Source organism: Oncorhynchus masou, unplaced genomic scaffold (assembly GCF_036934945.1).
Source record: "Oncorhynchus masou masou isolate Uvic2021 unplaced genomic scaffold, UVic_Omas_1.1 unplaced_scaffold_1988, whole genome shotgun sequence".
NCBI classification, from domain to species: Eukaryota; Metazoa; Chordata; class Actinopteri; order Salmoniformes; family Salmonidae; genus Oncorhynchus; species Oncorhynchus masou.
Window position 1 is genome coordinate 4,206 of NW_027008479.1, and position 21,210 is coordinate 25,415.

Here is a 21,210-nt window from a genome sequence, read left to right on the forward strand (position 1 = left end):
CGTCCCTCCCCTCTCTCCCCGTCCCTCTCTCTCTCCCCCGTCCCTCTCTCCCCCTCCTCCTCTCTCTCCCCCTCCTCCCTCTCTCCCCCTCCTCCCTCTCCCCCTCCTCCTCTCTCCCCCTCCCTCCTCTCTCTCTCCCCCTCCTCCTCTTTCTCCCTCGTCCCTCTCTCTCCCCGTCCCTCCCCTCTCTCCCCGTCCTCCCTCTCTCCCCGTCCCTCTCTCTCTCCCCGTCCCTCTCTCCCCGTCCCTCTCTCTCTCCCGTCCCTCTCTCCCCCTCCTCCTCTCTCTCCCCCTCCTCCTCTCTCTCCCCCTCCTCCTCTCTCTCCCCGTCCCTCTCTCCCCCTCCTCCTCTCTCTCCCCCTCCTCCTCTCTCTCCCCGTCCCTCTCTCTCCCCGTCCTCTCCTCTCTCCCCCTTCCCTCTCTCCCCCTCCCTCCTGTCTCTATAGATGCAGTCAGCATGTGGAACATCAGTCCAGAGGAGAGACTGAAACATGATAAACAGTTTAACTCTCTGACACCTGTCCTGGGATACATATCGGGTGAGTCTCCAAATCACATACCTGACCTGACCGTGTATCTAACAGGTGTGTGTGTGTGTTTGTGTATCTAACAGGTGTAGGTGAGTGTGTGTGTGTGTGTGTTTATAACAAGTGTGTGTAACATGTTTATATGCATTTAACAGGTGTGTGTGTGTGTGTATCTAACAAGTGTGTGTATCTAACGTGTGTGTGTGTATCTAGCAGGTGTGTGTGTATCTAACAGGTGTGTGTGTGTATGTGTATCTAACAGGTGTGTGTGTGTATGTGTATCTAACAAGTGTAGGTGTGTGTGAGTGTGTGTGTGTGTGTGTTTATAACAGGTGTGTGTGTAACATGTTTATATGCATTTAACAGGTGTGTGTGTGTGTGTGTGTGTGTGTGTATCTAACAAGTGTGTGTATCTAACAGGTGTGTGTGTGTATCTAGCAGGTGTGTGTGTGTATCTAACAGGTGTGTGTGTGTATATAACAGGTGTGTGTGTGTATATAACAGGTGTGTATCTAACTGGTGTGTGTGTGTGTATCTAGCAGGTGTGTGTGTGTATCTCACAGGTGTGTGTGTGTGTATATAACAGGTGTGTTTATATAACAGGTGTGTATCTAACTGGTGCGTGTGTGTGTGTATCTAACAGGTGTGTGTGTATCTAACAGGTGTGTGTGTGTGTGTGTGTGTGTGTGTGTGTGTGTGTGTGTATCTAACAGGTGTGTGTGTGTGTATAACAGGTGTGTGTCTAACAGGTGTGTGTGTGTGTGTGTGTATCTAACAAGTGTGTGTGTGTGTGTGTGTGTGTGTGTGTATCTAACAAGTGTGTGTATATATAACCGGTGTGTGTGTGTGTCTAACAGGTGTGTGTGTGTGTGTATCTAACAGGTGTGTGTATGTGTGTGTGTGTATCCAACAAGTGTGTGTGTGTGTGTATCTAACAGGTGTGCGTGTGTATCTAACAGGGGTGCGTGTGTATCTAACAGGTGTGTGTGTGTGTGTTTATCTAACAGGTATGTGTGTGTATCTAACAGGTGTGTGTGTGTGTGTGTGTGTGTGTGTGTGTGTGTGTATCTAACAGGTGTGTGTGTGTGTGTATCTAACAGGTGTGTGTGTGTATCTAACAGGTGTGTGTGTGTGTGTATCTAACAGGTGTGTGTGTGTGTGTGTATCTAACAGGTGTGTGTGTGTGTGTATCTAACAGGTGTGTGTGTGTGTGTATCTAACAGGTGTGTATGTGTGTGTGTGTATCTAACATGTGTGTGTGTGTGTGTGTGTGTGTGTTTAACAGGCGTGTGTGTGTGTTTCTAACAGGTGTGTGTGTGTGTGATATTGTGTGTGTATATGTACAGTGTGTGTGATATTGTGTGTGTGTGTATCTAACAAGTGTGTGTGTGTGTGTGTGTATCTAATGGGTGTGTGTGTGTGTATCTAACAGGTGTGTGTGTACCTAACAGGTGTGTGTGTGTGTGTGTGTCTAACAGGTGCGTGTGTGTCTAACAGGTGCGTGTGTGTGTCTAACAGGTGTGTGTGTGTGTATCTAACAGGTGTGTGTATGTGTGTGTGTGTATCCAACAAGTGTGTGTGTGTGTGTATCTAACAGGTGTGCGTGTGTATCTAACAGGGGTGCGTGTGTATCTAACAGGTGTGTGTGTGTGTGTTTATCTAACAGGTATGTGTGTGTATCTAACAGGTGTGTGTGTGTGTGTGTGTGTGTGTGTGTGTGTGTGTGTGTGTGTGTGTGTGTGTGTGTGTGTGTGTGTATCTAACAGGTGTGTGTGTGTATCTAACAGGTGTGTGTGTGTATCTAACAGGTGTGTGTGTGTGTGTATCTAACAGGTGTGTGTGTGTGTGTGTGTATCTAACAGGTGTGTGTGTGTGTGTATCTAACAGGTGTGTGTGTGTGTGTATCTAACAGGTGTGTGTGTGTGTGTATCTAACAGGTGTGTATGTGTGTGTGTGTATCTAACATGTGTGTGTGTGTGTGTGTGTGTTTAACAGGCGTGTGTGTGTGTTTCTAACAGGTGTGTGTGTGTGTGATATTGTGTGTGTATATGTACAGTGTGTGTGATATTGTGTGTGTGTGTATCTAACAAGTGTGTGTGTGTGTGTGTGTATCTAATGGGTGTGTGTGTGTGTATCTAACAGGTGTGTGTGTACCTAACAGGTGTGTGTGTGTGTGTGTGTCTAACAGGTGCGTGTGTGTGTCTAACAGGTGCGTGTGTGTGTCTAACAGGTGTGTGTGTGTCTAACAGGTGTGTGTGTGTGTCTAACAGGTGCGTGTGTGTGTGTCTAACAGGTGCGTGTGTGTGTGTCTAACAGGTGCGTGTGTGTCTAACAGGTGCGTGTGTGTGTCTAACAGGTGCGTGTGTGTCTAACAGGTGCGTGTGTGTGTCAAACAGGTGTGTGTGTGTGTCTAACAGGTGTGTGTGTGTGTCTAACAGGTGTGTGTGTGTCTAACAGGTGTGTGTGTGTCTAACAGGTGTGTGTGTGTCTAACAGGTGTGTGTGTGTCTAACAGGTGTGTGTGTGTCTAACAGGTGTGTGTTGTGTTGTGTAGGTGAACAGGCGAGTCAGTTCTTCCTCCAGTCTGGTCTTCCTCCTTCAGTCCTGGCTGAGATCTGGTGAGAAAACACACATCCCGGCCCCCCCTGGGTGGAAACACCCTGTCCCCCCCCCCTAGGTGGAAGCACTGTCCTGTCATTAGAGTGGTGCTGTGTGTCCTGTTGTTAGAGTGGTGCTGTGTGTCCTGTTGTTAGAGTGGTGCTGTGTGTCCTGTTGTTAGAGTGGTGCTGTGTGTCCTGTCATTAGAGTGGTGCTGTGTGTCCTGTCATTAGAGCGGTGCTGTGTGTCCTGTTGTTAGAGCGGTGCTGTGTGTCCTGTTGTTAGAGTGGTGCTGTGTGTCCTGTTGTTAGAGTGGTGCTGTGTGTCCTGTTGTTAGAGTGGTGCTGTGTGTCCTGTCATTAGAGTGGTGCTGTGTGTCCTGTTGTTAGAGCGGTGCTGTGTGTCCTGTTGTTAGAGCGGTGCTGTGTGTCCTGTTGTTAGAGTGGTGCTGTGTGTCCTGTTGTTAGAGTGGTGCTGTGTGTCCTGTTGTTAGAGTGGTGCTGTGTGTCCTGTCATTAGAGTGGTGCTGTGTGTCCTGTCGTTAGAGTGGTGCTGTGTGTCCTGTTGTTAGAGTGGTGCTGTGTGTCCTGTTGTTAGAGTGGTGCTGTGTGTCCTGTTGTTAGAGCGGTGCTGTGTGTCCTGTTGTTAGAGCGGTGCTGTGTGTCCTGTTGTTAGAGTGGTGCTGTGTGTCCTGTTGTTAGAGTGGTGCTGTGTGTCCTGTCGTTAGAGTGGTGCTGTGTGTCCTGTCGTTAGAGTGGTGCTGTGTGTCCTGTTGTTAGAGTGGTGCTGTGTGTCCTGTTGTTAGAGTGGTGCTGTGTGTCCTGTCGTTAGAGTGGTGCTGTGTGTCCTGTCGTTAGAGTGGTGCTGTGTGTCCTGTCGTTAGAGTGGTGCTGTGTGTCCTGTCGTTAGAGTGGTGCTGTGTGTCCTGTCGTTAGAGCGGTGCTGTGTGTCCTGTCGTTAGAGCGGTGCTGTGTGTCCTGTCGTTAGAGCGGTGCTGTGTGTCCTGTCGTTAGAGCGGTGCTGTGTGTCCTGTCGTTAGAGAGGTGCTGTGTGTCCTGTTGTTAGAGAGGTGCTGTGTGTCCTGTCGTTAGAGCGGTGCTGTGTGTCCTGTCGTTAGAGCGGTGCTGTGTGTCCTGTCGTTAGAGTGGTGCTGTGTGTCCTGTCGTTAGAGCGGTGCTGTGTGTCCTGTTGTTAGAGCGGTGCTGTGTGTCCTGTTGTTAGAGCGGTGCTGTGTGTCCTGTTGTTAGAGTGGTGCTGTGTGTCCTGTTGTTAGAGCGGTGCTGTGTGTCCTGTTGTTAGAGTGGTGCTGTGTGTCCTGTTGTTAGAGTGGTGCTGTGTGTCCTGTTGTTAGAGTGGTGCTGTGTGTCCTGTCATTAGAGCGGTGCTGTGTGTCCTGTCCTTAGAGCGGTGCTGTGTGTCCTGTTGTTAGAGTGGTGCTGTGTGTCCTGTCGTTAGAGTGGTGCTGTGTGTCCTGTCATTAGAGCGGTGCTGTGTGTCCTGTTGTTAGAGCGGTGCTGTGTGTCCTGTTGTTAGAGTGGTGCTGTGTGTCCTGTTGTTAGAGTGGTGCTGTCATTAGAGCGGTGCTGTGTGTCCTGTCGTTAGAGCGGTGCTGTGTGTCCTGTCATTAGAGCGGTGCTGTCGTTAGAGTGGTGCTGTGTGTCCTGTCATTAGAGTGGTGCTGTGTGTCCTGTCATTAGAGTGGTGCTGTGTGTCCTGTCATTAGAGTGGTGCTGTGTGTTCAGTCGTTAGAGCGGTGCTGTGTGTTCTGTTGTTAGAGTGGTGCTGTGTGTCCTGTTGTTAGAGTGGTGCTGTGTGTCCTGTCATTAGAGCGGTGCTGTGTGTCCTGTCATTAGAGTGGTGCTGTCATTAGAGCGGTGCTGTGTGTCCTGTCAGTAGAGTGGTGCTGTCATTAGAGCGGTGCTGTGTGTCCTGTCATTAGAGTGGTGCTGTCATTAGAGCGATGCTGTGTGTCCTGTCATTACAGTGGTGCTGTCATTAGAGCGGTGCTGTGTGTCCTGTCATTAGAGTGGTACTGTCATTAGAGTGGTGCTGTGTGTCCTGTCATTAGAGTGGTGCTGTGTGTCCTGTCATTAGAGTGGTGCTGTGTGTCCTGTCGTTAGAGCTTTGCTGTGTGTCCTGTTGTTAGAGTGGTGCTGTGTGTCCTGTTGTTAGAGTGGTGCTGTGTGTCCTGTCATTAGAGTGGTGCTGTGTGTCCTGTCATTAGAGCGGTGCTGTGTGTCCTGTTGTTAGAGTGGTGCTGTGTGTCCTGTCGTTAGAGTGGTGCTGTGTGTCCTGTCATTAGAGCGGTGCTGTGTGTCCTGTTGTTAGAGCGGTGCTGTGTGTCCTGTTGTTAGAGTGGTGCTGTGTGTCCTGTTGTTAGAGTGGTGCTGTCATTAGAGCGGTGCTGTGTGTCCTGTCGTTAGAGCGGTGCTGTGTGTCCTGTCATTAGAGTGGTGCTGTCGTTAGAGTGGTGCTGTGTGTCCTGTCATTAGAGTGGTGCTGTGTGTCCTGTCATTAGAGTGGTGCTGTGTGTCCTGTCATTAGAGTGGTGCTGTGTGTTCAGTCGTTAGAGCGGTGCTGTGTGTTCTGTTGTTAGAGCGGTGCTGTGTGTCCTGTTGTTAGAGTGGTGCTGTGTGTCCTGTCATTAGAGCGGTGCTGTGTGTCCTGTCATTAGAGTGGTGCTGTCATTAGAGCGGTGCTGTGTGTCCTGGCAGTAGAGTGGTGCTGTCATTAGAGCGGTGCTGTGTGTCCTGTCATTAGAGTGGTGCTGTCATTAGAGCGATGCTGTGTGTCCTGTCATTACAGTGGTGCTGTCATTAGAGCGGTGCTGTGTGTCCTGTCATTAGAGTGGTACTGTCATTAGAGTGGTGCTGTGTGTCCTGTCATTAGAGTGGTGCTGTGTGTCCTGTCATTAGAGCTTTGCTGTGTGTCCTGTTGTTAGAGTGGTGCTGTGTGTCCTGTTGTTAGAGTGGTGCTGTGTGTCCTGTCGTTAGAGCGGTGCTGTGTGTCCTGTTGTTAGAGCGGTGCTGTGTGTCCTGTTGTTAGAGCGGTGCTGTGTGTCCTGTTGTTAGAGTGGTGCTGTGTGTCCTGTTGTTAGAGTGGTGCTGTGTGTCCTGTTGTTAGAGCGGTGCTGTGTGTCCTGTTGTTAGAGCGGTGCTGTGTGTCCTGTTGTTAGAGTGGTGCTGTGTGTCCTGTTGTTAGAGCGGTGCTGTGTGTCCTGTTGTTAGAGTGGTGCTGTGTGTCCTGTTGTTAGAGTGGTGCTGTGTGTCCTGTTGTTAGAGTGGTGCTGTGTGTCCTGTCATTAGAGCGGTGCTGTGTGTCCTGTCCTTAGAGCGGTGCTGTGTGTCCTGTTGTTAGAGTGGTGCTGTGTGTCCTGTCGTTAGAGTGGTGCTGTGTGTCCTGTCATTAGAGCGGTGCTGTGTGTCCTGTTGTTAGAGCGGTGCTGTGTGTCCTGTTGTTAGAGTGGTGCTGTGTGTCCTGTTGTTAGAGTGGTGCTGTCATTAGAGCGGTGCTGTGTGTCCTGTCGTTAGAGCGGTGCTGTGTGTCCTGTCATTAGAGCGGTGCTGTCGTTAGAGTGGTGCTGTGTGTCCTGTCATTAGAGTGGTGCTGTGTGTCCTGTCATTAGAGTGGTGCTGTGTGTCCTGTCATTAGAGTGGTGCTGTGTGTTCAGTCGTTAGAGCGGTGCTGTGTGTTCTGTTGTTAGAGTGGTGCTGTGTGTCCTGTTGTTAGAGTGGTGCTGTGTGTCCTGTCATTAGAGCGGTGCTGTGTGTCCTGTCATTAGAGTGGTGCTGTCATTAGAGCGGTGCTGTGTGTCCTGTCAGTAGAGTGGTGCTGTCATTAGAGCGGTGCTGTGTGTCCTGTCATTAGAGTGGTGCTGTCATTAGAGCGATGCTGTGTGTCCTGTCATTACAGTGGTGCTGTCATTAGAGCGGTGCTGTGTGTCCTGTCATTAGAGTGGTACTGTCATTAGAGTGGTGCTGTGTGTCCTGTCATTAGAGTGGTGCTGTGTGTCCTGTCATTAGAGTGGTGCTGTGTGTCCTGTCGTTAGAGCTTTGCTGTGTGTCCTGTTGTTAGAGTGGTGCTGTGTGTCCTGTTGTTAGAGTGGTGCTGTGTGTCCTGTCATTAGAGTGGTGCTGTGTGTCCTGTCATTAGAGCGGTGCTGTGTGTCCTGTTGTTAGAGTGGTGCTGTGTGTCCTGTCGTTAGAGTGGTGCTGTGTGTCCTGTCATTAGAGCGGTGCTGTGTGTCCTGTTGTTAGAGCGGTGCTGTGTGTCCTGTTGTTAGAGTGGTGCTGTGTGTCCTGTTGTTAGAGTGGTGCTGTCATTAGAGCGGTGCTGTGTGTCCTGTCGTTAGAGCGGTGCTGTGTGTCCTGTCATTAGAGTGGTGCTGTCGTTAGAGTGGTGCTGTGTGTCCTGTCATTAGAGTGGTGCTGTGTGTCCTGTCATTAGAGTGGTGCTGTGTGTCCTGTCATTAGAGTGGTGCTGTGTGTTCAGTCGTTAGAGCGGTGCTGTGTGTTCTGTTGTTAGAGCGGTGCTGTGTGTCCTGTTGTTAGAGTGGTGCTGTGTGTCCTGTCATTAGAGCGGTGCTGTGTGTCCTGTCATTAGAGTGGTGCTGTCATTAGAGCGGTGCTGTGTGTCCTGGCAGTAGAGTGGTGCTGTCATTAGAGCGGTGCTGTGTGTCCTGTCATTAGAGTGGTGCTGTCATTAGAGCGATGCTGTGTGTCCTGTCATTACAGTGGTGCTGTCATTAGAGCGGTGCTGTGTGTCCTGTCATTAGAGTGGTACTGTCATTAGAGTGGTGCTGTGTGTCCTGTCATTAGAGTGGTGCTGTGTGTCCTGTCATTAGAGCTTTGCTGTGTGTCCTGTTGTTAGAGTGGTGCTGTGTGTCCTGTTGTTAGAGTGGTGCTGTGTGTCCTGTCATTAGAGTGGTGCTGTGTGTCCTGTCATTAGAGCGGTGCTGTGTGTCCTGTCGTTAGAGCGGTGCTGTGTGTTCTGTTGTTAGAGCGGTGCTGTGTGTCCTGTTGTTAGAGCGGTGCTGTGTGTCCTGTTGTTAGAGTGGTGCTGTGTGTCCTGTTGTTAGAGTGGTGCTGTCATTAGAGCGGTGCTGTGTGTCCTGTCGTTAGAGCGGTGCTGTGTGTCCTGTCATTAGAGTGGTGCTGTCGTTAGAGTGGTGCTGTGTGTCCTGTCATTAGAGTGGTGCTGTGTGTCCTGTCATTAGAGTGGTGCTGTGTGTCCTGTCATTAGAGTGGTGCTGTGTGTTCAGTCGTTAGAGCGGTGCTGTGTGTTCTGTTGTTAGAGTGGTGCTGTGTGTCCTGTTGTTAGAGTGGTGCTGTGTGTCCTGTCATTAGAGCGGTGCTGTGTGTCCTGTCATTAGAGTGGTGCTGTCATTAGAGCGGTGCTGTGTGTCCTGTCAGTAGAGTGGTGCTGTCATTAGAGCGGTGCTGTGTGTCCTGTCATTAGAGTGGTGCTGTCATTAGAGCGATGCTGTGTGTCCTGTCATTACAGTGGTGCTGTCATTAGAGCGGTGCTGTGTGTCCTGTCATTAGAGTGGTACTGTCATTAGAGTGGTGCTGTGTGTCCTGTCATTAGAGTGGTGCTGTGTGTCCTGTCATTAGAGCTTTGCTGTGTGTCCTGTTGTTAGAGTGGTGCTGTGTGTCCTGTTGTTAGAGTGGTGCTGTGTGTCCTGTCATTAGAGTGGTGCTGTGTGTCCTGTCATTAGAGCGGTGCTGTGTGTCCTGTTGTTAGAGTGGTGCTGTGTGTCCTGTCGTTAGAGTGGTGCTGTGTGTCCTGTCATTAGAGCGGTGCTTAGTGTCCTGTTGTTAGAGCGGTGCTGTGTGTCCTGTTGTTAGACTGGTGCTGTGTGTCCTGTTGTTAGAGTGGTGCTGTCATTAGAGCGGTGCTGTGTGTCCTGTCGTTAGAGCGGTGCTGTGTGTCCTGTCATTAGAGTGGTGCTGTCGTTAGAGTGGTGCTGTGTGTCCTGTCATTAGAGTGGTGCTGTGTGTCCTGTCATTAGAGTGGTGCTGTGTGTCCTGTCATTAGAGTGGTGCTGTGTGTTCTGTCGTTAGAGCGGTGCTGTGTGTTCTGTTGTTAGAGTGGTGCTGTGTGTCCTGTTGTTAGAGTGGTGCTGTGTGTCCTGTCATTAGAGCAGTGCTGTGTGTCCTGTCATTAGAGTGGTGCTGTCATTAGAGCGGTGCTGTGTGTCCTGTCAGTAGAGTGGTGCTGTCATTAGAGCGGTGCTGTGTGTCCTGTCATTAGAGTGGTGCTGTCATTAGAGTGGTGCTGTGTGTCCTGTCATTAGAGTGGTGCTGTGTGTCCTGTCATTAGAGCTTTGCTGTGTGTCCTGTCATTAGAGCTGTGCTGTTTGCCCTGTCATTAGAGTGGTGCTGTCATTAGAGCGGTGCTGTGTGTCCTGTCATTAGAGCGGTGCTGTGTGTCCTGTTGTTAGAGTGGTGCTGTGTGTCCTGTTGTTAGAGCGGTGCTGTGTGTCCTGTCATTAGAGTGGTGCTGTTGTTAGAGTGGTGCTGTGTGTCCTGTCATTAGAGCGGTGCTGTGTGTCCTGTCATTAGAGCGGTGCTGTGTGTCCTGTTGTTAGAGTGGTGCTGTGTGTCCTGTCATTAGAGCGGTGCTGTGTGTCCTGTCATTAGAGTGGTGCTGTGTGTCCTGTCATTAGAGCGGTGCTGTGTGTCCTGTCATTAGAGCTTTGCTGTGTGTCCTGTCATTAGAGCGGTGCTGTGTGCCCTGTCATTAGAGTGGTGCTGTCATTAGAGCGGTGCTGTGTGTCCTGTCATTAGAGCGGTGCTGTGTGTCCTGTTGTTAGAGTGGTGCTGTCATTAGAGCGGTGCTGTGTGTCCTGTCATTAAAATGGTGCTGTCATTAGAGCGGTGCTGTGTGTCCTGTTGTTAGAGTGGTACTGTCATTAGAGCGGTGCTCTGTGTCCTGTTGTTAGAGTGGTGCTGTCATTAGAGCGGTGCTGTGTGTCCTGTCATTAGTGGTACTGTCATTAGAGTGGTGCTGTGTGTCCTGTCATTAGAGCGGTGCTGTGTGTCCTGTCATTAGAGCTTTGCTGTGTGTCCTGTCATTAGAGTGGTGCTGTCATTAGAGCGGTGCTGTGTGTCCTGTCATTACAGTGGTGCTGTCATTAGAGCGGTGCTGTGTGTCCTGTCATTACAGTGGTGCTGTCATTAGAGCGGTGCTGTGTGTCCTGTCATTAGAGTGGTACTGTCATTAGAGTGGTGCTGTGTGTCCTGTCATTAGAGTGGTGCTGTGTGTCCTGTCATTAGAGCTTTGCTGTGTGTCCTGTCATTAGAGCTGTGCTGTGTGCCCTGTCATTAGAGTGGTGCTGTCATTAGAGCGGTGCTGTGTGTCCTGTCATTAGAGTGGTGCTGTGTGTCCTGTCATTAGAGCTTTGCTGTGTGTCCTGTCATTAGAGCTGTGCTGTGTGCCCTGTCATTAGAGTGGTGCTGTCATTAGAGCGGTGCTGTGTGTCCTGTCATTAGAGCGGTGCTGTGTGTCCTGTTGTTAGAGTGGTGCTGTGTGTCCTGTTGTTAGAGTGGTGCTGTTGTTAGAGTGGTGCTGTGTGTCCTGTCATTAGAGCGGTGCTGTGTGTCCTGTCGTTAGAGCGGTGCTGTGTGTCCTGTTGTTAGAGTGGTGCTGTGTGTCCTGTCATTAGAGCGGTGCTGTGTGTCCTGTCATTAGAGTGGTGCTGTGGGTCCTGTCATTAGAGCGGTGCTGTGTGTCCTGTCATTAGAGCTTTGCTGTGTGTCCTGTCATTAGAGCGGTGCTGTGTGCCCTGTCATTAGAGTGGTGCTGTCATTAGAGCGGTGCTGTGTGTCCTGTCATTAGAGCGGTGCTGTGTGTCCTGTTGTTAGAGTGGTGCTGTCATTAGAGCGGTGCTGTGTGTCCTGTCATTAGAGTGGTGCTGTCATTAGAGCGGTGCTGTGTGTCCTGTTGTTAGAGTGGTACTGTCATTAGAGCGGTGCTGTGTGTCCTGTTGTTAGAGTGGTGCTGTCATTAGAGCGGTGCTGTGTGTCCTGTCATTAGTGGTACTGTCATTAGAGTGGTGCTGTGTGTCCTGTCATTAGAGCGGTGCTGTGTGTCCTGTCATTAGAGCTTTGCTGTGTGTCCTGTCATTAGAGTGGTGCTGTCATTAGAGCGGTGCTGTGTGTCCTGTCATTACAGTGGTGCTGTCATTAGAGCGGTGCTGTGTGTCCTGTCATTACAGTGGTGCTGTCATTAGAGCGGTGCTGTGTGTCCTGTCATTAGAGCGGTGCTGTGTGTCCTGTTGTTAGAGTGGTGCTGTCATTAGAGCGGTGCTGTGTGTCCTGTCATTAGAGCGGTGCTGTGTGTCCTGTTGTTAGAGTGGTGCTGTGTGTCCTGTTGTTAGAGTGGTGCTGTGTGTCCTGTTGTTAGAGCGATGCTGTGTGTCCTGTCATTAGAGTGGTGCTGTCGTTAGAGTGGTGCTGTGTGTCCTGTCATTAGAGCGGTGCTGTGTGTCCTGTCGTGAGAGCGGTGCTGTGTGTCCTGTCATTAGAGCGGTGCTGTGTGTCCTGTCATTAGAGTGGTGCTGTGTGTCCTGTCATTAGAGCGGTGCTGTGTGTCCTGTCATTAGAGCTTTGCTGTGTGTCCTGTCATTAGAGCGGTGCTGTGTGCCCTGTCATTAGAGTGGTGCTGTCATTAGAGCGGTGCTGTGTGTCCTGTCATTAGAGCGGTGCTGTGTGTCCTGTTGTTAGAGTGGTGATGTCATTAGAGCGGTGCTGTGTGTCCTGTCATTAGAGTGGTGCTGTCATTAGAGCGGTGCTGTGTGTCCTGTTGTTAGAGTGGTACTGTCATTAGAGCGGTGCTGTGTGTCCTGTTGTTAGAGTGGTGCTGTCATTAGAGCGGTGCTGTGTGTCCTGTCATTAGAGTGGTACTGTCATTAGAGTGGTGCTGTGTGTCCTGTCATTAGAGCGGTGCTGTGTGTCCTGTCATTAGAGCTTTGCTGTGTGTCCTGTCATTAGAGCTTTGCTGTGTGTCCTGTCATTAGAGTGGTGCTGTGTGTCCTGTTGTTAGAGTGGTGCTGTGTGTCCTGTTGTTAGAGTGGTGCTGTGTGTCCTGTCGTTAGAGCGGTGCTGTGTGTCCTGTTGTTAGAGTGGTGCTGTGTGTCCTGTTGTTAGAGCGGTGCTGTGTGTCCTGTCATTAGAGCGGTGCTGTGTGTCCTGTCATTAGAGCGGTGCTGTGTGTCCTGTTGTTAGAGTGGTGCTGTGTGTCCTGTTGTTAGAGCGGTGCTGTGTGTCCTGTCGTTAGAGCGGTGCTGTGTGTCCTGTCATTAGAGTGGTGCTGTGTGTCCTGTTGTTAGAGCGGTTCTGTGTGTCCTGTTGTTAGAGCGGTGCTGTGTGTCCTGTTGTTAGAGTGGTGCTGTGTGTCCTGTCGTTAGAGTGGTGCTGTGTGTCCTGTTGTTAGAGTGGTGCTGTGTGTCCTGTTGTTAGAGTGGTGCTGTATGTCCTGTCGTTAGAGCGGTGCTGTGTGTCCTGTTGTTAGAGCTGTGCTGTCATTAGAGTGGTGCTGTGTGTCCTGTCATTAGAGCGGTGCTGTGTGCCCGGTCATTAGAGCGGTGCTGTGTGTCCTGTCTTTAGAGTGGTGCTGTGTGTCCTGTCATTAGAGTGGTGCTGTGTGTCCTGTCATTAGAGCGGTGCTGTGTGTCCTGTTGTTAGAGCGGTGCTGTGTGTCCTGTTGTTAGAGTGGTGCTGTGTGTCCTGTTGTTAGAGTGGTGCTGTGTGTCCTGTCGTTAGAGCGGTGCTGTGTGTCCTGTTGTTAGAGTGGTGCTGTGTGTCCTGTTGTTAGAGTGGTGCTGTGTGTCCTGTTGTTAGAGTGGTGCTGTGTGTCCTGTTGTTAGAGTGGTGCTGTGTGTCCTGTTGTTAGAGTGGTGCTGTGTGTCCTGTCGTTAGTGCGGATATATACTAAATCAGTGTTTATCTAGGCTTTATAACGTCCCCCTCTTGCCCTCTCTCTCTCCCCCTACTCTCTCTCACCTCCTCTCTCTCTCTTCTTTCTCTCCTCCCCTCTTCTCCCCCCAGGTCCCTAGCTGATATGGGTAGTGATGGGAGGATGGACCAACTAGAGTTCTCGATTGCCATGAAGCTGATTAAACTGAGGCTGCAGGGCCGGGGCCTTCCCCCCTCTCTACCAATCAGCATGAAGCAGCCACCCACTGCCACGCCCACCTCCATTATGAAGTCTTCAGCATGCTTTGGTAGGGCCAGATGGATCTAGGATCAGGTCATAGTCTCAGTAGGAGTGGTGATCTAGGATCAGGTCATAGTCTCAGTAGGAGTGGTGATCTAGGATCAGGTCATAGTCTCAGTAGGAGTGGTGATCTAGGATCAGGTCATAGTCTCAGTAGGAGTGGTGATCTAGGATCAGGTCATACAGAGTCTCAGTAGGAGTGGTGATCTAGGATCAGGACATAGTCTCAGTAGGAGTGGTGATCTAGGATCAGGTCATAGTCTCAGTAGGAGTGGTGATCTAGGATCAGGTCATAGTCTCAGTAGGAGTGGTGATCTAGGATCAGGTCATAGTCTCAGTAGGAGTGGTGATCTAGGATCAGGTCATACAGTCTCTCAGTAGGAGTGGTGATCTAGGATCAGGTCATAGTCTCAGTAGGAGTGGTGATCTAGGATCAGGTCATAGTCTCAGTAGGAGTGGTGATCTAGGATCAGGTCATACAGAGTCTCAGTAGGAGTGGTGATCTAGGATCAGGTCATAGTCTCAGTAGGAGTGGTGATCTAGGATCAGGTCATAGTCTCAGTAGGAGTGGTGATCTATGATCAGGTCATAAAGAGTCTCAGTAGGAGTGGTGATCTAGGATCAGGTCATAGTCTCAGTAGGAGTGGTGATCTAGGATCAGGTCATACAGAGTCTCAGTAGGAGTGGTGATCTAGGATCAGGTCATACAGAGTCTCAGTAGGAGTGGTGATCTAGGATCAGGTCATAAAGAGTCTCAGTAGGAGTGGTGATCTAGGATCAGGTCATACAGAGTCTCAGTAGGAGAGGTGATCTAGGATCAGGTCATAGTCTCAGTAGGAGTGGTGATCTAGGATCAGGTCATAGTCTCAGTAGGAGTGGTGATCTAGGATCAGGTCATAGTCTCATTAGGAGTGGTGATCTAGGATCAGGTCATAGTCTCATTAGGAGTGGTGATCTAGGATCAGGTCAGAGTCTCAGTAGGAGTGGTGATCTAGGATCAGGTCATACAGAGTCTCAGTAGGATTGGTGATCTAGGATCAGGTCATACATAGTCTCAGTAGGAGTGGTGATCTAGGATCAGGTCATACAGAGTCTCAGTAGGAGTGGTGATCTAGGATCAGGTCATAGTCTCAGTAGGAGTGGTGATCTAGGATCAGGTCATACATAGTCTCAGTAGGAGTGGTGATCTAGGATCAGGTCATAGTCTCAGTAGGAGTGGTGATCTAGGATCAGGTCATAGTCTCAGTAGGAGTGCTGATCTAGGATCAGGTCATGAAGAGTCTCAGTAGGAGTGCTGATCTAGGATCAGGTCATAGTCTCAGTAGGAGTGGTGATCTAGGATCAGGTCATAGTCTCAGTAGGAGTGGTGATCTAGGATCAGTTCATAAAGAGTCTCAGTAGGAGTGGTGATCTAGGATCAGGACATAGTCTCAGTAGGAGTGGTGATCTAGGATCAGGTCATAGTCTCAGGAGTGCTGATCTAGGATCAGGTCATACAGAGTCTCAGTAGGAGTGGTGATCTAGGATCAGGTCATACAGAGTCTCAGTAGGAGTGGTGATCTAGGATCAGGTCATAGTCTCAGTAGGAGTGGTGATCTAGGATCAGGTCATAGTCTCAGGAGTGCTGATCTAGGATCAGGTCATAGTCTCAGGAGTGCTGATCTAGGATCAGGTCATAGTCTCAGTAGGAGTGGTGATCTAGGATCAGGTCATAGTCTCAGTAGGAGTGGTGATCTAGGATCAGGTCATAGTCTCAGTAGGAGTGGTGATCTAGGATCAGGTCATAGTCTCAGGAGTGGTGATCTAGGATCAGGTCATAGTCTCAGTAGGAGTGGTGATCTAGGATCAGGTCATAGTCTCAGTAGGAGTGGTGATCTAGGATCAGGTCATAGTCTCAGTAGGAGTGGTGATCTAGGATCAGGTCATAAAGAGTCTCAGTAGGAGTGGTGATCTAGGATCAGGTCATAGTCTCAGTAGGAGTGGTGATCTAGGATCAGGTCATAGTCTCAGTAGGAGTGGTGATCTAGGATCAGGTCATAGTCTCAGTAGGAGTGGTGATCTAGGATCAGGTCATAGTCTCAGTAGGAGTGGTGATCTAGGATCAGGTCATAGTCTCAGTAGGAGTGGTGATCTAGGATCAGGTCATAAAGAGTCTCAGTAGGAGTGCTGATCTAGGATCAGGTCATAGTCTCAGGAGTGCTGATTTGAGAATATGTGGGACAGTGGGATAATGTCATTCTCTCTACCTCCACAGGTATGGGCTCGATGCCAAATGTGTTCGTCGGCATGCCCGTCCTGACCCCGATGCCCGTTATCCCCACCCTGACTTCTGTGCCCTCCCTGGTTCCCATGACGATGCCCCTGGCCAATGGCAACTCCAGCCTCCTCAACCCATCTCCATTTAGCACCACTCCAGGTAAATATAGTGCAAGATAATAGTTACCTTCACAGGGCTTTGAAATGCACTATTTAAAAAGGGGATAAGGGTCGGTTCGGCAAGGGACATAGTAGTAAACATATCGTTTTCTACATCTGGGACTCGGCCACAAGGTATTCATTGTATCATACAGTGAAATATGAAGGGGTTATGTATGGTTCAGTATAGTATAGGGGGGTTATGTATGGTGTTATACAGTCCAGTATAGTAGAGAGGGGTTATGTATGGTCCAGTATAGTAGAGAGGGGTTATGTATGGTGTTTTACAGTCCAGTATAGTAGAGAGGGGTTATGTATGGTGTTATACAGTCCAGTATAGTAGAGAGGGGTTATGTATGGTGTTATATAGTCCAGTATAGTAGAGAGGGGTTATGTATTGTGTTATACAGTCCAGTATAGTAGAGAGGGGTTATGTATGGTCCAGTATAGTAGAGAGGGGTTATGTATGGTCCAGTATAGTAGAGGGGTTATGTATTGTGTTATACAGTCCAGTATAGTAGAGAGGGGTTATGTATGGTCCAGTATAGTAGAGGGGTTATGTATTGTGTTATACAGTCCAGTATAGTAGAGAGGGGTTATGTATGGTTCAGTATAGTAGAGAGGGGTTATGTATGGTCCAGTATAGTAGAGGGGTTATGTATTGTGTTATACAGTCCAGTATAGTAGAGAGGGGTTATGTATGGTCCAGTATAGTAGAGAGGGGTTATGTATGGTTCAGTATAGTAGAGAGGGGTTATGTATGGTCCAGTATAGTATAGAGGGGTTATGTATGGTGTTATACAGTCCAGTATAGTAGAGAGGGGTAATGTATGGTCCAGTATAGTAGAGAGGGGTAATGTATGGTCCAGTATAGTAGAGAGGGGTTATGTATGGTGTTATACAGTCCAGTATAGTAGAGAGGGGTTATGTATGGTGTTATATAGTCCAGTTAGGATGTAATCAGACCTGATTTTTATATATATATATATATATACTGGCTGTTAGGATGTAATCAGAATGACCTCCAGCAGGCCACAAATGTGCATGTGTCTGCTTCAACGGTCAGAAACAGACTCCATGAGGGTGGTATGAGGGCCCGACGTCCACAGGTGGGGGTTGTGCTTACAGCCCAACACCGTGCAGGACGTTTGGCATTTGCCAGAGAACACCAAGATTGGCAAATTCGCCACTGGCGCCCTGTGCTCTTCACAGATGATAGCAGGTTCACACTGAGCACATGTGACAGAAGTGACAGAGTCTGGAGACGCCGTAGAGAACGTTCTGCTGCCTGCAACATCCTCCAGCATGACCGGTTTGGCGGTGGGTCAGTCATGGTGTGGGGTGGCATTTCTTTTGGGGGCCGCACAGCCCTCCATGTGCTCGCCAGAGGTAGCCTGATTGCCATTAGGTACCGAGATGAGATCCTCAGACCCCTTGTGAGACCATATGCTGGTGCGGTTGGCCCTGGGTTCCTCCTAATGCAAGACAATGCTAGACCTCATGTGGCTGGAGTGTGTCAGCAGTTCCTGCAAGAGGAAGGCATTGATGCTATGGACTGGCCCGCGCGTTCCCCAGACCTGAATCCAATTGAGCACATCTGGGGCATCATGTCTCGCTCCATCCACCAACGCCACGTTACACCAGACTGTCCAGGAGTTGGCGGATGCTTTAATCCAGGTCTGGGAGGAGATCACCTCATCAGGAGCGTGTTCCCTTTATTTTTTTGGGCTGTGTATTTTTAAACCTGCATATTTAGCTAAAAGAAATCCAGGTTAGCAGGCAATATAAACCAGGTGAAATTGTGTCACTTCTCTAGTGTTCATTGCACACAGAGTCAGGGTATATGCAACAGTGTGGGCCGCCTGGCTCGTTGCGAACTAATTTTCCAGAATTTTACGTAATTATGACATAACATTGAAGGTTGTACAATGTAAAAGCCCGTTCCCCAGGCCACGTTGCACCACAGACTGTCCAGGAAATCACATTGTACGATTTTTTATTAATTTATTTGCAAATTATGGTAGAAAATAAGTATGTGGTCACCTGCAAACAAGCAAGATTTCTGGCTCTCACAGACCTGTAACTTCCTCTTTAAGAGGCTCCTCTGTCCTCCACTCGTTACCTGTTTTAATGGCACCTGTTTGAACTTGTTATCAGTATAAAATACACCTGTCCACAACCTCAAACAGTCACACTCCAAACTCCACTATGGCCAAGACCAAAGAGCTGTCAAAGGACACCAGAAACAAAATTGTAGACCTGCACCAGGCTGGGAAGACTGAATCTGTAATAGGTAAGCTGCTTGGTTTGAAGAAATCAACTGTGGGAGCAATTATTAGGAAAGGGAATACATACAAGACCACTGATAATCTCCCTGGATCTGGGGCTCCATGCAAGATCTCACCCCGTGGGGTCAAAATGATCACAAGAACGGTGAGCAAAAATCCCAGAACCACACGGGGGGGACCTAGTGAATGACCTGCAGAGAGCTGGGACCAAAGTAACAAAGCCTACCATCAGTAACACACTACACCGCCAGGGACTCAAATCCTGCATTGCCAGATGTGTCCCCCTGCTTAATCCAGCACATGTCCAGGCCCGTCTGAAGTTTGCTAGAGAGCATTTGGATGATCCAGAAGAAGATTGGGAGAATGTCATATGGTCAGATGAAATCAAAATATAACTTTTATATATTTTATAATATAACCAATATATAACAAAGAATGCTGAGTTGCATCCAAAGAACACCATACCTACTGTTAAGCATGGGGGTGGAAACATCATGCTTTGGGGCTGTTTTTCTGCAAAGGGACTAGGACGACTGATCCGTTTAAAGGAAAGAATGAATGGGGCCATGTATCGTGAGATTTTGAGTGAAAACCTCCTTCCATCAGCAAGGGCATTGAAGATGAAATGTGGCTAGGTCTTTCAGCATGACAATGATCCCAAACACACCGCCCTGGCAACGAAGGAGTGGCTTCGTTAGAAGCATTTCAAGGTCCTGGAGTGGCCTAGCCAGTCTCCAGATCTCAACCCCATAGAAAATCTTTGGAGGGAGTTGAAAATCTGTGTTGCCCAGCAACAGCCCAAAAACATCACTGCTCTAGAGGAGATCTGCATGGAGGAATGGGCCAAAATACCAGCAACAGTGTGTGAAAACCTTGTGAAGACTTACAGAAAATGATTGACTTCTGTCATTGCCAACAAAGGTTATATAACCAAGTATTGAGATAAACTTTGGTTATTGACCAAGTACTTATTTTCCACCAGAATTTGCACCTAAATTCATTAAAAATACTACGATGTGATTTTCTGGATTTTTTTTCGTCATTTTGTCTGTCATAGTTGAAGTGTACCTATGATGAGAATTACAGGCCTCTCTCATCTTTTTAAGTTGGAGAACTTGCACAATACATATATACTGTATATATATATACAGTGGGGCAAAAAAAGTATTTAGTCAGCCACCTATTGTGCAAGTTCTCCCACTTAAAAAGATGAGAGGCCTGTAATTTTCATATACACACACCACACCACAACAGACACACACACATGACGTAATGACTCCATATAAAATGTGGCGCAACACAGCATTCCTAACCTCGCCCACAATGTCTGCTGTGTGGATCGAGCAGTCAACAAGTCCAGCAGTCATTTGAAAGAGTAACAACATTTCAGCGAGACAACTCTAAGGTGAAATCCATTAGTGCAAAGATAATGGAATTCACTGCCCTTGATAATCAACCGTCCTTTGTAGTGGGTGATGTTGGCCTTCTCCGACTGGTTGAGCCCCGGTACACACTACCAAGGGAGCTATTGTTCAGATGTTGCCCTACTGGAGTTACACAGTAATAGCGTCACTGCTACTAGCTTCATGACTATGGGAAGGTGTTTGCGTGTCAAAAAAGATACACGTCAAATAACACTTTGTGTGTTTATTTAACAAGTCAGTTAAGAACAAATCTTTACAATGACAACACTTTGTGGGCCGGATCTGATTCAGATGCTCGGGAGCCCTAATATTTTTCCCCCACTTTCAATCAATTTGTTTAGTAGAACCTCATGCCAAATTGAGTCACACATTTTTTTGAAATCAACAAAGCATGAGGAGACTTTGCCTTTGTTTTGGTTTGTTTGTTTGTTTGTCAATTAGGGTGTGCAGGGTGAATACATGGTCTGTCGTAAGGTAATCTGGTCGGTACATTGTTTTCACTGAGGAAATGAACTAGTCTGCTGTCAATGACAATGCAGAGGATTTTCCAAAAGTTGCTTTTGACATATCCCACGGCAGTTATTGGGGTCAAATTTGTCACCACAGGATGTCCTGTCCTTGGTTTCAAGATGCCAGAGCTGAGGATGATAAAGAGTATAGCCAATTAGATTTAGTGGTCTTTATATTTTTTTCATCATGCTTTAAAAAAAAAAAAATCTAAATCAAATCTCATTTTTATTTGTTTTGTTTGTTCTTTGTTATAGAGCCAACAAGAAGTGGTTTACCCACACATCTCCGTTTTCGATGGATAACTCTCTCTCTCCCTCCCTCCAGCACTCCCTCTGTCCTGCTTCTCCTCTCCAATGGCATTCTCTCCATCCGCTGGGATCTCCAAGGCTAACTCCCTATTGGATCTGTCCTCTAGCAGGTAACATCAAGCTAAGTCCCTATCAGATCTGTCCTCTAGCAGGTAACAACAAGCTAAGTCCCTATCGGATCTGTCCTCTAGCAGGTAACAACAAGCTAAGTCCCTATCGGATCTGTCCTCTAGCAGGTAACAACAAGCTAACCCCAGATTGGATCTGTCCACTAGCAGGAAGTGAAAGTGTGTAAACATCAGCAGACAGTTTGACTCAACCCACCAGGTGTGTGTGTGTGTGTGTGTGTGTGTGTGTGTGTGTGTGTGTGTGTGTGTGTGTGTGTGTGTGTACACAAATATGCGCACACGCACCAGGGTTAGCACTGGCGGTAAAAACATTGAAAAGCTCAAAAAACATTTCTCCACACACAACACACACACACCACAACACACACACACACACCACACCACAACACACACCACAACACAACACACAACACATACCACAACACACACCACAACACACACACACACCACACCACAACACACACCAAACACACCACAACACAACACACAACACATACCACAACACACACCACAACACACAACACACCACACACCACAACACACACCACTAAAACCGGCACTTTTACTGAAACGTTGATTAATGTGCACTGTCCCTGTAAAAATAAAAATAAACTCAACTTAAACTCAACAACACACCACACACCACAACACACACACACCACAACACACACCACAATGCACATCACAACGCACACCACAACACACAACACACACCACAACACACAACACACACCACAACACACCACACACACCACAACACACAACACACACCACAACACACACACACCACAACAC

At 48.5% G+C, this 21,210-nt stretch overlaps 1 protein-coding gene across 1 annotated transcript in view; it reads left to right on the forward strand.

Annotated features, from left to right (window-relative positions):
- Positions 1–450: 450 nt before the first annotated feature.
- Positions 451–21,210, forward strand: part of LOC135532688 (intersectin-2-like) — a 37,832-nt gene continuing 17,072 nt past the window's right edge. The window contains exons 1-5 of the mRNA XM_064960158.1: positions 451–539; positions 3,081–3,144; positions 13,174–13,349; positions 15,597–15,758; positions 20,304–20,397. Coding sequence (XP_064816230.1) covers positions 458–539; positions 3,081–3,144; positions 13,174–13,349; positions 15,597–15,758; positions 20,304–20,397 — 578 coding nt within the window. The 5' untranslated portion in view covers positions 451–457. The remainder of the gene's footprint in view (positions 540–3,080; positions 3,145–13,173; positions 13,350–15,596; positions 15,759–20,303; positions 20,398–21,210) is intronic.